This window comes from Pomacea canaliculata, linkage group LG2, assembly GCF_003073045.1.
Source record: "Pomacea canaliculata isolate SZHN2017 linkage group LG2, ASM307304v1, whole genome shotgun sequence".
Classification (NCBI taxonomy): Eukaryota; Metazoa; Mollusca; class Gastropoda; order Architaenioglossa; family Ampullariidae; genus Pomacea; species Pomacea canaliculata.
The window spans coordinates 6,435,723-6,453,192 of NC_037591.1; the positions used below are offsets into that span (position 1 = coordinate 6,435,723).

General features: G+C 38.6%; 1 protein-coding gene across 3 annotated transcripts; it reads right to left on the reverse strand.

Moving 5' to 3' along the window:
• Nucleotides 1-233: 233 nt before the first annotated feature.
• Nucleotides 234-9,788, reverse strand: LOC112557052 (3-hydroxyisobutyryl-CoA hydrolase, mitochondrial-like). Of its 3 annotated transcripts, XM_025226646.1 has the most exons (13): nucleotides 9,700-9,788; nucleotides 9,361-9,386; nucleotides 8,607-8,643; nucleotides 7,742-7,885; nucleotides 7,238-7,322; nucleotides 6,650-6,730; nucleotides 6,165-6,217; nucleotides 5,566-5,644; nucleotides 4,372-4,517; nucleotides 4,049-4,135; nucleotides 2,050-2,205; nucleotides 1,622-1,760; nucleotides 234-1,155 (listed from the first exon to the last, which is right to left on the reverse strand). In XM_025226646.1, the coding sequence occupies exons 2-13, from the start codon at nucleotides 9,369-9,371 to the stop codon at nucleotides 1,037-1,039; spliced, it is 1,137 nt and encodes a 378-aa protein (XP_025082431.1). In that variant the 5' UTR covers nucleotides 9,372-9,386; nucleotides 9,700-9,788; the 3' UTR covers nucleotides 234-1,036. The 3 variants fall into 3 exon arrangements, with proteins under 3 accessions (XP_025082431.1, XP_025082432.1, XP_025082433.1); XM_025226647.1 differs by lacking the exon at nucleotides 9,700-9,788 and having other exon boundaries at nucleotides 9,361-9,616; XM_025226648.1 differs by lacking the exons at nucleotides 9,361-9,386; nucleotides 9,700-9,788 and adding an exon at nucleotides 9,126-9,301.
• Nucleotides 9,789-17,470: the final 7,682 nt, after the last annotated feature.

Sequence of the window (17,470 nt, forward strand, 5' to 3'; positions counted from 1 at the left end):
GATGAGTTACAGAACACAAAAAAGGGAGGGAGTGGCTGGTGGGAAGTGGGAGGGAACATGCACACTTTTACAGAGATGTACATGAAAGAGAAAAGATGTTTTAATCAGGGGTTCCTTTTATAGAGATCTTTAAAAAGTTTCTTGAAGCTGATAGTAAAATATATATTTACTAAAAAAAAGTTGGTATGTATACATATGCATAGTTGGCAATATAAGAAACAAAAGGAAAGACAAGTGAGAAAAAGGCATTTATTGTTACTCTAAATGGTAAGCGCATTCTTTGGTTACTCACTTGATCCTTTGTCTATATCATACTGTACAATGTTAACATTAGTTGATGTATACCTCTTAATTTGGTCACCTTTCATAATGCTGAAGAAATTTAAAAAGTTAAAAAAAAAATTCCAAAGTGTCCAGCACATGAAGCAAAAGGCTATTTGTTTTATTTGATAGCTTGCCCAAGAAATGGGGTAAGCATATATTTTAACATTTTATTCTTGTAATTATTAACTCATACATGCATAAAATTTATATACATCTGCATGTGATCACAGGGCAAAAGAATAATGAATTAGATATTGTTGGTTACCAAGCTAATATTTTCTGGCTTTTCATTGAAACGTTTTCGTTATGGTGCAAGCTTTATACCAAGGTATATCAATTAAATAATTATAAATGGGTGTTTTGAAGACCTATCATCATCAGCTTGTATGTTTATGAACAATAAAAGTTCCTTTCACCAACACACACATCTCTGTGCCCTTTTAACTTCATTATCTTTTTAATCCAAAACTAATAGCTCCAGAACTAAAGGCCAAAAAAGTCCATAGCAGGCCTTGTCTTTGTGGCGTTAATGTTACTTAATGATTATAAGTCATTCTCACAGACAGCCTGGAGTTCTGTGAATTATTTTGTCAAAAGATTCTTGGATCAGATGAAAGACTACAATGTTATCACTGATGTAAATCAGCAATTTTACTATTAAGCAATACCAAATAAACTTGATTTGGATCTGCCATTACAGTAATAGCTGACATCATAAATGAAGCTCATTTTCTGGTGGCAAAGGTGAGAAATACCAGTTGAGTTTGTCATCTGTCACTTCTTGCAGTGTGGCAGGATTCCACTTGGGATTCTGGTCTTTGTCAACTAAAACTGTGAACAAATATTTAAGGATATCTTAAAAACCCATGTCCTGATGATTAAACATTTTAAAAATGGGAACATCATAAAGTGGTTGCCTTTCATGATAAATTTTAACATTTGACAAGAAATGTGTTTGAAAATGCCTTAACACCATTTAGATTAAGGAGACTTCAATGTGGTTGGTTTTATAAAACAGCCTTTATAGAATACAGGTGTAAAAAGTATTAAAGGAAAACATTAAATGTTACTCTCTCATTTCTCTCAAAGAGCCATCTCTTTGCACACAGATGAAAAAAAGTATCTGCATGTGTAACTCCACATAGTTACAAGAAAATAGAAATCTTTTGCTGACAGAACAATAATAAAAGAACTTGAAGTATTCATTATCCCATGTGCAGCCAGCTCAATGTGCAGTGCAGAAAAGACTACAAATAAGCTGGGGGAAAAAAACCTACAAGGAGCAAAAAAAAATTACCAGCTCGAACTCCCTCATAAAAATCATGATCCTCCAAGCATCTCTGAGAAAGTCGATACTCCATTTGTAACTCATCTGCAAGTTTGAGTTTTTTACCCATCTGCAGTTGTCGGAACGTAACCTTCATTGATGTTGGTGACTTTAAGAAAGAAAAACAAGGCAAACACATAAAAACAATGATGAATGCAGCAAAGTGTTACATATGGCAGAGACAAAACCTGGTTGCTGAAAACAAATATAGTGAAGAGAACTAATTCTCACATTAAATGTCTTACATTAAAATGATGCTTTCTTCCAGGAATGCCGAAGGAGAGAAAAAAAGACAATAGGCTAGGTGAATTAAGACTTCAAGATGAAAAACATACATGTGGTTTTGTGTGTGTGTGTTTGTAAACTGACTTTTGAAAACAAAGAAAATAGACTCGGACCATCTTTTTCAATGTCGCTAGATGTTTCTGTGCAAACTCTGAGTTGTCTGCAGCCAGTTTCTGCAATATCTCCTCCACAGTCTCTGCCTCAAACACCTTGTTGATTGTTTCCATATGGGATGCCAGGACAAACGGCTTTCCTTTCTCTGTAAAATTCTGCAAAAGGAATATGACATCTGATAGTGTTCACCCTCTTTTGCTTAAAAAAAAAAAAAATTTGCTTATTCATGCAGTGCCTTTACCCACCATTGAAGCACACTTAAAGCAATTCACATTAATACCCACACATGTGCATGATATCACAGCTTAACGGGGGGCATCAAATGTATCGCACATGTGCAGGCACAGGGTGGAAGAAACTGAATACCTAGAGAAAACTACTGAAGGTCAGTTCTGTGAGTGGGTATCATCAGCATGAGGAGAATCGGAGCCAAGATTCAAACCCACAGCAACAGATTGTCACTGTCTTTATGAGAAGCACATTTACCTATGTGCCATCAATTTTCCCAAAACAGCATATACCTTAAACATAAAAATCTACTTGCACTAATTTATGTGTTAAGAAAGAACTGGTACTCATGTCCTGTGCCCAGCAGCTGAGCCCAATAGTTACATATTTCTTTCATCTGTTCCTGAACTGTCAGTTCTTTTATGAGTTATGGAAAACCTCAATCATTAATCCCCATCTAAAAAAGTTGCATACAAAAAAACTATGATTTGAGACCAGTGGCCCTTGACCCCTATGCTTGAAATTTGCTTGTTCCTGCTGAGGAGACAGAAATTTCAGGGTCAGCAGCCCGATCCTTTTGTTCATACATTTCGAGGTGACCAAGAGTATTTATAATTTAAAGGTTCAATCTAGGTGGTTCAGCATTTTCTCCATCAAAGATAAAGCTTGTTTAATGAGAGTGGTCAAGACTGGTAGCAAGATTATTGGCTTTCTACATAGATCATGAAGTGATCTATATATCAGGGCTACCAGATTAAAAGCTATCAGTATCATCACAGACTCCTCTCACCCACTGCATCACTATTTCGAAATGCTCCCCTATGGTTGCTGATGGAAACAGCTTGTTGGCAAGAAAAGTGCTTTGGACAAATCCTTCCTTCCAGCCTGCAAGTAAACCTGTTTTCTTATCCATAGCTCATACAACAATCCTGATGTGCCTCTGACAGTTGCTGCTGGGGGCTTGCGTCTGACTGTAACTGTGTAGATGTGTGAGGTGTGACTGTATCTTTTCAGTTTATTACTTATGGGAGCTCCCAACAAAAGAAAATTTCTTTCCCTGTTTTGGACAGAAGCAGACAATAGAGACATTGTGTTTAAAAAAAAACAAACAAGATATTCAAACACTTTATAAGATGGGAAAATCAGAATTTTATTCGCACACGTCTATGATGTGTGATCTCAATAGTCTGTCATACTTTGTGAAAAAAATGTTCTAATTTGCAGGGTTTTCATTCCATTTGCCATTCAGAAACTTCGGAAATGCTGCGACAATGGCAATATCATAGGCACAGCAGAGATGTTGCTTTCTAAAGGGGTATTGAATAGTTGTATTTCTAAATCAATCATTATACTACAGGAAGTAGCTGCAGAATGATCTGCAATACTTACTCTTTAAAATACTGCAGAAGATAGGGCTTTTCTTGACTATTTCCAGCAAGATTTTGATTATTTTCCAAGGTTAGCTACTTCTTTTATGATAATAGTGGGAAAATATCATCACAGGATGTAGCAACATACAAATGCTCCGATGAAAAAGGAACAGTAACTGTGTGCAACCCTACTTTATAAGATCAATTTTTTTGTCCATTCCACTTGGGTTTTTTTAAAGCGGAATTGTGTGATTATGGTAGAATGAAGGCTTTGAAAAATTTATTTTAGAACAGGTTATTTATAACTTTGCTCATGACACTATGATTCAAATGTCCCTCATGTAGGAATTGCATTCATCTCCAGCTAAAGGAAAATACTGAGAGTAGCAACATTACATACCTCATGGTGGAAACGATCCAGCACATTAGCCACTTTTGTATCTGTAGGATCTTCTAATGCCATTAGCTTCTCTTCTAAAGAGGACAGCTGGAATGAGACAGGTTAATGTACTGTTTAATAAAACTCTTGAACAAACAACTGAGTAAGCTGCCAGATAAACAAAACAAAAATCAAGAGATTTATATGCAGAGAAAGCACAGGATATGTGAATAGGTCTGTAAATAAAGGATACCAATTTTTGGTACATTTCATAACCTAGGTGTGTTTTTAAATATTATGCACTTATTTTCATCTAAAAGAATCTTGAACTCTTGCATCTGAACCTTCTCAGAAGGAACAAAATGTGTGGCGATTCCTGCTAGAAAAACATCACGTCCAGTAAGCCGGAAGCCAGTCAGGGCCAAGAACATTCCTAGCTTGCCTTCAAGTCGTGGCAAGAAGTAGCCTCCTCCAACATCAGGAAATAAACCTATTGAGAAGCGGTTCAATAACCTGATCAGCTTATGTGTTCTAGACAATAATAATAATAGAGCACTTTTATAATGTAGCATCACAACCAAAGCATGTTACTCTTTGTGCTGACCAACAATAATTCTTCTATGCCACTATCTGTATAAAGTTGTACCATCTACGACTCACTGTACTTACTACATGCCTCTTCTATTTATTAAATAACCCAGTAAATAACTTTATACCCCTTAACCCTGTGTTTAAAAATTATGCATATTTTACTCTTAGACAGGAAACCCTGTATCGATTCGTGTGACTAGTATGTGAGTGGGTATAAGTGTATGACAAGTGTCTGATTTTTTTTTCCATTTAAGTCTATATGAACATTTAAGTATAAATGTGTATATGTGATATGTGTGATATGTCTGATATAATTTTATATAATTATATATACCTAGATGTAGATACCAGTATGAGTGAATTGTGTGCTTAAAGTGTTTGGTACTGTACAGACGTGTATGTGGTATAGGGATTTGATGGGATTGGATTTCAAGTGGGTGTGAATTTGACATGTATGTTTGACATGATTGGAGACTTTTTCGAGTACAAAGTGCCTGAAATAAGAGAAATGATAATGCCATGTTTAAATAAAAAAATGTCTTCACCAAGAAAAAAAAATAAAAAAATGACATTTAAAACACTGGCCGACAATAACCCACTATGTTTCAAACACACACAGCTAATGAGCCAGAAGATAAAGAAATACACAAGTCAAACTACTTGGCTTGCACTAAGAGCCAATAGTTGATATGTTCTTCATGTTCTTTGTCTTTACCACTGAGACTGAAATTTATTTTAGATTTTGTTGGTGCATAAAACGCTGTGACTTTGCTTGTCAGCTGAAACATTGTGCATTGAGTTTTGTTATCACTTTGCATGTTGTATAAAGCAACTATGATTCATTTTGTAGAAGATGTGCCAGTTATTTTTTAAAAGAATTAGAGTACATAAGAGTAATATCAAGAGAATTATTTTGAGACTGCTCTTTTCCATGAGGCAATACTCACCTATTGCTGTCTCAGGCATTGCAAAAACAGTTCGTTCTGTGGCCACGCGGAATTTACCATGTACAGACAAGCCTACACCCTGTAAACTCAAAAACACATTGACATAGTAGCAGGGAAATTTGTGTTTTATGCTGAGCTAGCAACTAAGACTATATCATGGTAAGGCAGTCAGCCCTGTAAACAGATGCCACATGCAGAGAAAGAACCTGCCCAAGGTGAACCCAGGACAGTAGCTTTCACTGTATTGGTGACAGGTGCTAACTGTTGCACCAAACATATTGACATATCTGTTTAAGCAAAGCACTTACATGATGAAGAAGTTCAGCATATTTATTTATTTATCCTTTCTCCATTTACTCTTGTTTTCTGCTTGTGCTTGTAAATCCACCTTCATGTTATCCTGCATTTCTCAAGCCACTTTTTTTCCTATCTCTGTTCACAAGCTCATCTACTCTCTTTTTTTTTCCACTACCTCTCTTTCTTCAGATCAATAAAGAACAACCAAAATTCATCCCAAACACGCTCACACACATGCAGTGTGCAAATGAATCCAAGCATGCACACAGACTTGAAAAGTAAAATCCTCTTTTTTCACTTACGCCACCCATGGTGATGCCATCAATAATTGCAATGTATGGTTTTCTGTATGTGCCTGCAATATTTGCATTGGGCTAAGTGTTTCATTGAATAAGTTACTTTTAGTAGAACAAAAAGTATTTCAATTTCTGCATCACAAACTGAGACATTTAATGGAAAACACAAAAGACATCATCTAAATGTTACAACTGCTAATCATTAAATATAATGCCACTAATATTTCTTTCTTTCAATAAAAATGTTGCCCATTAAACATACAGCTACTTAGCTTTCCTACAGTCACAGTATTATGGCACACTATAAAAACATTATACTGATCTTGTTCCTCTTCTGCTGCAAACTAAAGCTGTTTTAATGCTTGAAACAAATTCAACATCCCTTGTTTCGGGAAACTTTTTTGTCTCTTTATCCATTTTCCTCTCAAATTGGTTAGAACATGACTTCCAATACCAAAAGCAAGCTAATACTTTTAGAACATAAGACTAACCAATTTTGTAGTTCAAGATATATTCCGCTTTGAAGAAATTCCTTGCCAGATCACCTCCTGTCTTACCAGATTCTGTCACAGCTTAAACAGCAAACAACATGAAGGTTGCTTTATGCACATTCTCAGGTTTGGAAAAATACCTAAATTCAGTTTCTGTGGCTTGACATTTGGTCACTCTAGTTCACGAATGAATGTAAATCTGTACCACTAACATGTTCTTCAGTGTGCTCTGCAAGTCTCCTAAGCTTAACATGAAATAAAATATATACTGACACATAAAAAAATAAGGGGAAATTTTATGAAGCATCAAAATGAAACCTTTACAAACATTTAGTCTCAGTAAATGCACTGCACTGACAGGCTGACAAATGGTTAAGTAATAAAATGACTAAAATCTTTAGGGGGAAGATCTTGCACTTTTTGCATTCACAGTGTGTTTATTCTTTATCTCAAGACTGTTTGAAATGGTTTCATAACAAAATCACTGTAATGTGATTATGAAACTGACATAGACATTTGTTGAAAATTAGTTAACTTGTTAACAAGAAGGAAGAAACTAACACTTTCATTAATACTTTTTCATCTCACCTCGAACATCTCCGCCAGCACAGAAAGCTTTCTCTCCTGCCCCTTTTATGAGGACCAATGATACATCAGCATTGTCTTCCCATTGCTGTAACATAAATGAGACACCACTGAATTAAATCTCCCATTGCTAGGATAAAAGTTTACTTTTTTTAAACCTGTTAATAAACTTTGTCTTGTCATCCTCTTTCCTGAGGCAAAATACTTAGAAATGCATGTTCCTTTTGAGCTTTTGGTTAAGCTGTGAAATAATGAAAAGTCTTTAAGAGAAACGCAAGAGTGCTATGTTTGTAATAATTTAAATGGGTGTGATATTTTGTTTCTTGCTTCAACTGAGATGCCATGTGCATAAAACAATGAAGAGAAGACATAAGAAAATAAGAGAAATGACAGGGTAAACTGCAGTTCATATAAAGATTTGTCAAGAAATAATTCTGCACCTGAATTGCAAACTCAAGATTGGTGTGGTCGTTAGTGACAGATAAAACAAAATTAGGGTTCACCCACCACCATTGAGGGATAAATCTTTTGTATCATTGAAAGATTGAGTGCATTGAGAGCCTTTGGCCTGTTGAGGATGATGATTCGCTTGTCTCTGACTGCTTGAAACACCACATCATCACCAGTTTGATTTGAGCAATGTGCCACCCTCTAAAGACAGAAGGAATTACCTTCATTGCAACAACAACTTATAAATCTGAAATGCCAAAATTTGATTTAAAAAACTTTACAAAATAGATGCTTATGCTTGCATATATCTATAAAATAGTCCACAATAGCAAAACAAAGAAACTGACCCAGAAAATTCTTTATGATGCTGGGTTTAATGCCAGGATAATAAGCGTTTTATGTGCATTGTACAAATTTAAAGGTATAGATAAGGCTGTGGTGTGTGCAAAGTACAGGAAGTGTCGATCATTGTTAGGATTTGAACTCAAGCGATCGGTGGTGTGTCGTTAGCTGGATTAGTGATATATATAAGTGATAACAATCAAGATGGCTATGAGCAATGTCCAACCATCCATTGCATCAGCTCACACTGGGATTGAGTTGACGTCATCGGAGGATGAGACCGTTGAAGCAAACGAAAGAGAACTGTGTAATTTCTCTTATTAAACACAACATCCTATAAAACATTCAACTTTTTCCACATGAACAGACATGAAAATAGATACGATTCAAACTGATCCTACTCTTTATGAGATTCTAAGCAACAGGGCTCGAGGCATAAGACACCCGCAGGGCCCTCGACACCACAGTTTTAATCAAAAGTGCGGGGCCCCTAAGCAATACCCTATATGCACACACAAATGAAACAAAAAAGAACACTTGGATACATATTTCACACGCACATATATATATATAAACTTACCATATGCTGCAATACCACTTGAAGCCTACGTAAAGATCTGGAACCAAAAAGAACAAATCTGCATATAAAAATCTACGTATACTAGGCAATTATCATTGGTTGTTTAGAATGTGTAAATTTTACCTTAGTACCAAGTTGAATTTTACATCTTTTCCATTACTTTCGTTTACTTGTATTTTTATCCATTTCATCGAGTATTCACACACTATTTCTCTAAATAGCAGTGGCATAGGAACCAATGAGGGCAAGTAGAGCAGCACCCCCATACACAAAAAAATAATGAGGCAGGAATGTGAATGTTGTTCACTGTCAGCATGGACTTTGACCCCCCTCCACACCCAAAAGCTGAGCATCTTCCGAAGCCACTAAATAGTGTATGTGTGCTAACAACCAGCCATATCTGAATTTCCAATCCAAACCATCTGAGCATGCATTATAATGGGTCTAAAAAAAAATATCCCACTGAAGATGCGCTTTGTAAAGGACAACTAAACATAAACAATACTATATACAAAATACCTGAATTAGAAACATTTCTCAGCAAGTCTGGAATTCTTTTTCACATTTTTGGAGCATCAAAAACTCATGCTACAGATACAGTTTCAGATAACAACATCTCAATCCCTGGTTAAACATTAAAATGATGGCAACCAAAACATAAGACACTGTTGTTCTTATTTCTTCAAATATATACAAATAGTAGTGTTGTTAGTTGTGATTTGAAGGTAAAAAAAACTTTGCTTCCGATACATACCTGGAAAACATGACGGCATACGTTATCTGCAAAAGACGTAAATAAATTAAAGATTAGAATCTGACATCGCACTTTTAGTCATTACCATACGACATTTGCTGGAACAAGTACTATTATCAGCTTTGCTATGACGTTACTACACCAGACATGGATTGTGCGAGGCGAGGCTTTGACAGAAAATTTGCTTCTGCTTAGTACTGCTTGTGAAGTAGCTATAAAATGTGCTATAGCTAATATATTTTTAATGAAACTTTAACATAGAAGAGGTCATTGCATTAACTTTATTATTAAATGCATCGGTAAATAGCCAGAGTTAACTTCCGACTGTTAATTTGGCACCTCAATAATGAGTAACGTAAGAGATTTGACTTCGGGAGCTGAGGGCAAAGATACAGAAGCTTTAGTTATGGGTTATGTCCCTTTGCCATAAAACACTTGCGAATAGCGTCCCTTAGTTAGACCATCACCGAGATCGGCGAGACGAGAAGAAAGCTTAGAGATTTGAGCGTGTGCGAATCAGTAATAAATAATGTTTGAACGAGGAATGCGCATATCTACCAAGAAAAATCTATCTTAGGGATAAATATCTATGAATGTCACTTTTAGGTCAGACTTTTAGACATTAAGACTTCATAAAATTCTTAAGAATGAACATACTAAGGGCTGTTTTAATATTTTTGTTAAACAGATTTTTGTCTCAAATGAAGACGATTGATGAGCAACGGACTGTCGTCTATACACCTGTATTCCGAATATTATGCAAAATCAAACTCGCAGGATGACGACGAGCATCGGTTTAAAGGGGAATAAATGCGTTACTCATTTGGCAACCGATCATCGGAATTTAGAGAGATTTATCTCCCGTTGTCCGCCTTTCCTCTCTCTCCTACCCATCTCCCCACTCTGTGCTCGGGCATGCTGTTCTTTCCGTCTTATGGCATCTGTTTACAGGGCTGGCTACCTTGCCGTGAGCCCGTGATATAGCCTTAGCTGCTGGCTTGTCTGTGAGAGACAGTCCCAACCCACTCATCTCCGACAAACACACGCGCTAGCACACACACACACGCCAGTATGTGAAGAAGAATTTAACATTGCATTGCCGCCTGCATTCATTTTTTCATAATCAATAATTGTCAGAATGTATTTAGCTTCTCCCTCTCTCTCTCTCACCCTCTTCCTCCCCAGCGTGGATATGCTAATATATGTTTTGATTTATGTATAACAGCATACATTGCAAAATCCTTAGATGACAATTTTATACTATTTTAAATAATTTGATTTTGATGGAAGTAATTTTCTTTTGTGTATTAGTAATTTTCTAATTCCAGTCCACTGAATTATATCAATAGATTTACTTTAAAAAATAACAAGTCATTAATCGTATTAACTTAATCATCATCACTTCGTGACACCGATCGAACTCGAAGCAAGCCCGACAGTGACAATCGTCGGGGAGACACGATGAGACACAGCAGCGCCAGTAGGGTTCTCAGCATCTCTTAGTAGGTCTTCCATCTGGCGGATATGATTTCGTTTGCTTTCCGCCCCGGCATCTTCTTTCCATATTCCCCTGGGGAAACTGTCTCAGGTAGGGAAACCAAACATGCAACCTGACGGTAACGACAAGAGGTTTCTAGGTACCGACCAGGACGGCGACATATAAGCTTGTTCGTTTTATTTTCCTTGTAAAAGATTCGGTACAGTCTTCTGAATCACTGAGTATTTATGCCTGGATCTTTCCCTCCTTCTCGGCTACCAAAGTCCACGTTTTGTAACGATACAACGTAATTGGATTGACTATGGACTTGTTTTTATTTAGTGACGAAGCTTAAAATTTGCTGTCCCAGATCTTGTTCAGCCTCACCGCCGCTGCTATCGATGCTGTTATTATTTGTCAAATGTCTGCCTTGCAGCTGTTGTCCTTAGAAAACGTCACGCTGTGTGCTGCAATCCGTTGGATTTCCTTGTCTGTTAGTGTTCATTATAACTTTTCTCTTGTCTGAACTGATCTTTATCCCGTTTGCACTGGCTCTGGTGGCAGATTTGTGAGACCGTGCAACTATTTCTGCCTTTCATCAGATCGATGTCATCGGTAAACCGGAGATTGCTTAATTGTCTTACCCCGATATACATGGTACGGTGGTGCTCATGAAATTTTCTCCAGACAGATGCTGAACATCACCAGGGACCGAGCTCAGCCTTGACGGATGCTTACCGTTGTCGGACAGCGTTCTCCCACACGGTTGTTGAGGAGCTGCCAGCTCCAAGAACAAGGCAGACAGCGATTCGGACAACGGCTCGGACAACGCCCTCTTCAATGATGAATTTCCGCTTAGCAAAGGGCATTTCTGGAAAAAAAATAATTCAGCTGCTGCATTCGTCAAGTTTTGCCTTCCCTTCAGGTCAAAGGTAAAAACTTAATGGAGCATTTTACATACATTGTATCCTGTGTGCATGAAGTATGTTTACACTGTTGGTTTGTGATAATTTTGACAATGGACAGTTGAACTTTTCTTACGGTGGTTTTCTTTGTTTGTTTGTTGTTTTTCGCTCTCTTTTTTGTTTTGTTTTGTTTTGTTTTGTTTTGGATAAAGAGGCAGCTGCATCTTCAGCAAGCAGAATCTTCCACTAGCTTACAGACATTAAAAAAATGTTCTTAGAGTCTAACATAACGGCCTCTAATTGTCAGCTGGGTGTAGAATGTCACTATTCAGTGCACGAAACGCTAGAAGGGGGAGGTCATCTGAGTGCTTAACTGTTCCGAAAAGAATTGTAACAAAAATTTAATTACGACAGGCTCAGCCCTTTATTTTTTCGCTCCAGCTGTGGAAGGCGACTGGAGCCTCACAGTTTCACCTTTCGGCGTAATGTAAGACGAGAGGGCTAGGTGTGGACGAGCAGACGACAGCAGACAGCTTCTTTTTCGCACCGTCGACATGGCGTGTTTCCACCGGACACCGCATCTTTCTGGACGTCACTCACGGAGCCATTCGCGCGAGAGTGATGCCGCTTTGCTGCAGTTTTTCGTCGCGAGTGGGAGCCCTTTGACAAGTGTTTGTTTTTGGATTTTTCCATCGGACACGCTTTTTCACCCTCATGTCTGCGGCGTTTCAACCGCCACACCGTGAAAGGCGCGACCGAGACACAGCCACAGTGTGACACATCAGGCACGCCGCCAGACGTCGCCTGCTGGCCATTGTCTCCCTTTGTAGAGGGCAGTGTACACGGGAAGTAACCGTCAATGTAACCGTAGCTAATTCTGCGCTCTTCTCTACGGGAGGCTATTTCCTACTCGTGTGGAAGACTCACGGTAAAGAGACACCGTCGTCGTCGAATGCAGAGCGACCCCTAGTGGAGTTTCGAAGGCAGTGAAATCATCACAATGGAGGCTGTCAAATAGATTCAATCCTAGGTACCTTAAGGTCAGGTAGGGGATAGGAAGAAGGGACTGGTGGGCGGTGAACTTGAACTACTAATGTCCACTTACTCTCCAACACATTTTGAGACACGAGTCTGTCTCTGTGAATGTCTCAGTCAAGTACAGCCAACATCTATTCACACCAGGTTTGTTCTTGACAGTTTTTTTGGATATTTCCAAATCGAAAAATCAGTGGTTCTTATCAACTGATTGATGTCTTCAGTGATATTAATGAACATATGCAAATCAGAGGTACTCATGCAGAACACCGTTGGAAGGATGTATGGGGGACAAAAGCAGCAGACATTCAAAGAAGGCAACAGTGGCATTGATGGCACGCGACGACAGCATTATACACTTCTGCTTTCTTTAAACAGCTGGGGTGTCCTGCAGCTGAAAGGAAGACGGGACCTGTTGTTCGTCTGGAGATGTTTACACCCCGTTTGGCACGCTGACAAAAATAGTTTGTGACTAAATTCTTTGGTTATCTGATCATCCGGGTGATCATACGGTCCCCTCCTACCCATCCAAAGTCAGCGCTCGACATGGACAGCCACGCATTTTTTTTTTTTTCACCTCGCCTCTGTCATTGTTTGACTGACAAGTACATCGACAACCGGAGGACTTATTCTCGGGTCACCACCCGTTCTTTTTTTTTTTTTTTTGGTAGTCGGCGCCGTCTTACACTTACACTTCATTAACCATTTGCTCAGCATCCTTATTAAGGACTACATCACCGAGAACGATCAGATGGCTGAACTGTCGGCAATGGTATAAAAACAAGAACATTCTGATGCAAACGTTTCATGTACTTGCTGAAACTGGTTTAAAACTAGTTGATTTTGGGATCCTTTTAACTTGCGGTTAATCCGATGGAAAGATAGCATCAATATTATCAAAACACATGTGGTTCAATAGATAATAGAGAAATATAATAATATAATAGAGACTATTTTTGCCACGGATGTGCAGACCGTCATTTAGTTTGTGTTTTTATAGTCAGCAATCAAAATATAATGCTTCTGGTTTTTATTGCATACTTATTTTCTTTTTCATTGGCATACACGTTCTAATTTTTTTTCTTGTGAGGAAGAGCACGTATGTTTGTGTGTTTTGCTCACATTCGAGAGCGTTAGGACTTAGATTTTTGGGTTTGGTTGGATGCAGGATTTTGTTTTGAAAAAAAAAAATAGGCTGAAGAAAACGTTCTGATGAAGCCATGGTTCGTTAGTTAACAATCTTGTTGGGTTGTTTGCGCATGCGTAGAACAGACCCGTGGCAGAACTTCGTGTGAAGTCTATAGTCCCTGCCACATCTTTGCCAAAAGATGAGTTCACTGCTGATTAAGTTTCTTGAAAAAAAAATTAAATAAAAGAAGGAAAATATCAATAAAGAGACAGCAACGTAAAAAAAACTAAGAGTTCCTTTTGAAAATTCAGAGTTCCATCAAAAAGATAAAACCCGACTGGTGGTACTTTTGCTACGCAACTAACATGCAAAACACTGGCCTCGTATTTAAATATTTCCGGTGCTGCCATCTTTACTCCGACTCCAGCGATCAAACCCAAACGAGCCGTCGGCGTCAGAGAGACTACAAAGGGGCCAAATGAACATTTGGAAGTCTGCAAATAATGAATGTCCGTAAGTGTCAATGTGTCAAGTTCGGGAACCTGTCACTTTTGGAGAGCCTTAATTACCCGCCCCTTGCGGAAGTGACCGCTGCTCCCTGCAAGCCTGGCCCGCATGTGTTCACGTGCAACGTATGCGAGGTCAGCACGCGCGGATAATCAGTGAACATTCATACCCACCCCATGGAACATTTAAACGTCTTTATGGTGATATTAATTTTACAGCCGGGCCAAGCAGTGATAGCTGATCTCCCCTCTCTCTCTCTTCTTCTCTCGTTCTTCCCACCCACCCCACTCTCTCTCTCTCTCGCTTGCACGTTGTCTCGCTCACACGACCCTTCCACAACTTTTTCCTTTGTTCTGTAACTTTAGTTCAAAGACATAAACAAATGTGACGAAAATGAAAGTTTGACATTAGAGTTACGTCCCTTCGTCATTCTTGTTGATGCTGTCGAGTTCTTCCTTGCTTTAATTCAGCGTTTCGGATATGTCGATTGATTGTCAGTAATGGATCTTCATGTTTATGTTTAAATTGGCAGATGGATTTGATCTCCAAAATATATGTAGAGAGCAAAATACAAGTTGATTGCTGACTTTCCTAGACTTGTCATTCGCTTCACACACATTTGAAACTTTGGTCTTCCTAACCTGAACAGACCAACATACATCTTAATCCGATGAAACTTTATCAAAACGTTCTATAAAAAGCAGCCTGGATGTTGATAACCTCGTCTCATTCTCAATCTTATTATTGCGATCGCTGTTAGAACCACAGGAGCAGTGTGTAGACATTATTTGGAACTAGAATGTAGATGTAAGCTTTGTCTAGCTATATTTCTTCTCCTGTAGATGGGAAGAGTGGAGGGTAAGGGAAATTGGTGTTTCACACGGTCAGAAACTAAGGCTATATTTCGGCAACGCAACAGATGCCACACCTAAAGGAAAAACAGTTTGTCCTAGACGAGATCTGAACCCAGTCCATCCTAGTTCAGGCGCTAAACGTTGCGCCGCTGGGCCATCTGTCCGCAGCCAGAGTCACACTAACTGGTTTGTTCGATTCCCGTGTGGCTCAGAGATCTTCTCTCAATTAACCCAGCTGCTGAATGGATGGGTACGTGACCCCTTAGAGGGGTGGGAAAGGAACGAAGACGGGGTCACAAAACCTTGACCTCGTAAAAAGTAAGGTCACTAACACTTCACTTCCCCAACGACGAAAAGGTCGCGGACTAGGAGAAGTTTGCTCCTGATGTTCTGAACTATCGCTGTCACCAGCAACAGAACAATTAATATATTAAGTGATCACCAGCAGCGATACGCTTCACTCTTCTGTTCATTCCACTGACCTCTTCTAGTAATGTGTCACCACAAGAAGGCAGGTCACACCGACCAGACCTCTGTCACCTTGAAGCCGTGTTGCTAATTTCTACATGCGCATTCTCAAGAACACTCCAGCCATCCCATGCACACAAAGAAGTTAAACTCATGAAGTCACGTGTGTACACAGATGTAAACATCAATATACGACATCTGTGTTGTTGACCTCTTTCTCATCATGCTCATGCGTGATCTCAGGTTTCTCCTGAATGAAAGCGGGTATTGGAGAAATAGTTATCTTACATTGACATTTAGCCAGTCATTAAAACATAAAAGTATACCCTACTAGGATTTCATTTTTCTTCTCGAATGCATGCACGAACGAAAAAAGAAAAAAATCACACCAACACTACTGGCAGCCATTATGATCCTATATTAATCATTTTCTTGTCAGGAAATTTTCTTTGGAAGGGAAGAGACCAAGGATATGCAATTTTGTCTTTTTAAATTTTAAAAATAAGTTTTTAATTGTTGTGAATGATATCCCTTGCTGTTGATCTTAAACTTTATAAGAACCCTGGGTCTAGCTGCACAACATGCTTCTAAAACTTAAAACTGTTTTAAAGAAGTAAAGTTGGACTTTAAAAAAAAAAAATCGCCCCTGTGCCATTGCGGTTCGTTGCAGAGATGATTTAGCTTCGCTAAGTTTAAAAACAATGTGCTGATGGAAACAAAAGTCTGGATTGAATAGCTATATTTTATTGAAAACAATTAGAAAAAGTTCTAAAATTGTTTTTTTCACCTTGTTTCTATAAAACTGATTTATCTAAATCGACTTAAGGCCTTAGTGTGTTCTAAAATTAGAGATGTGTTGGTTGTTGTGCAACTGGTCCCTGGTCTTTCTGACCTTAAAAGGGAATGACTTAAAAAATATGTTAAGAAATTTAAAAAGATTTTAATACCTTTCGTTTTTTGTTTTTGTTTGTTTTTAACATATAAAGCTAGATTTCTATCGACTTTGCGGGTATTTTAGTGTCCAAAGCACACATACTCCAGGTCTTTCCAACTTTACGGCTTCCTTTCCCCGAATCATGCATTAATTGTATGACATAATGCGCTTTCGACTTGTATAATCTTGTAATCATATACTCGTGAAAACCGTAACCTATCCCCCACAAAAAGACAATGATGCATGACGGGACATGGGGTGAACAGGGTCTGTGCATGCTTTACAAATTCTTGCTCTTTAAGGTTCCGCATCGCTGACAGCGCAAGACGCCCACCTTTTAAAAAAATGATATTTAAAAAAAATCATCAGTGGAGTTTCTTTTCCTGTTTCCTTTACACCATTATATTCATTCTTCGCGAAGAATCCGTATTGGAAACTGGCAAAGATCTGGGCTCGATAGCCTTCAGCTACCGACACATGGTCACGTGGTATCCATCAAAGTGGAGAGGTCGCCTGCGCGTGATGCTCAAATTGCAGGCAGGTCTGGCGTGTCTTGCCTGTAAATTATACCTCTGGCACGCGGCCGCTGGCACGCGCTGCGCAAACACACGCTCGTATTCATGAGCGCGAGCTTTGCCTCTCAAACGCTCTGTCACACTGGATGATAATTGATATCGTACTCTGTGCGCTATCTAAATTCCATTTCCAGACTCGTCCGGGTGAGGATTTGTTTAAGGGGTGGGGACGCGAGGTTAGGGGGGTAGGGAGTGGTTGCAAGTTGAAATCATATGGTTTTTTTCC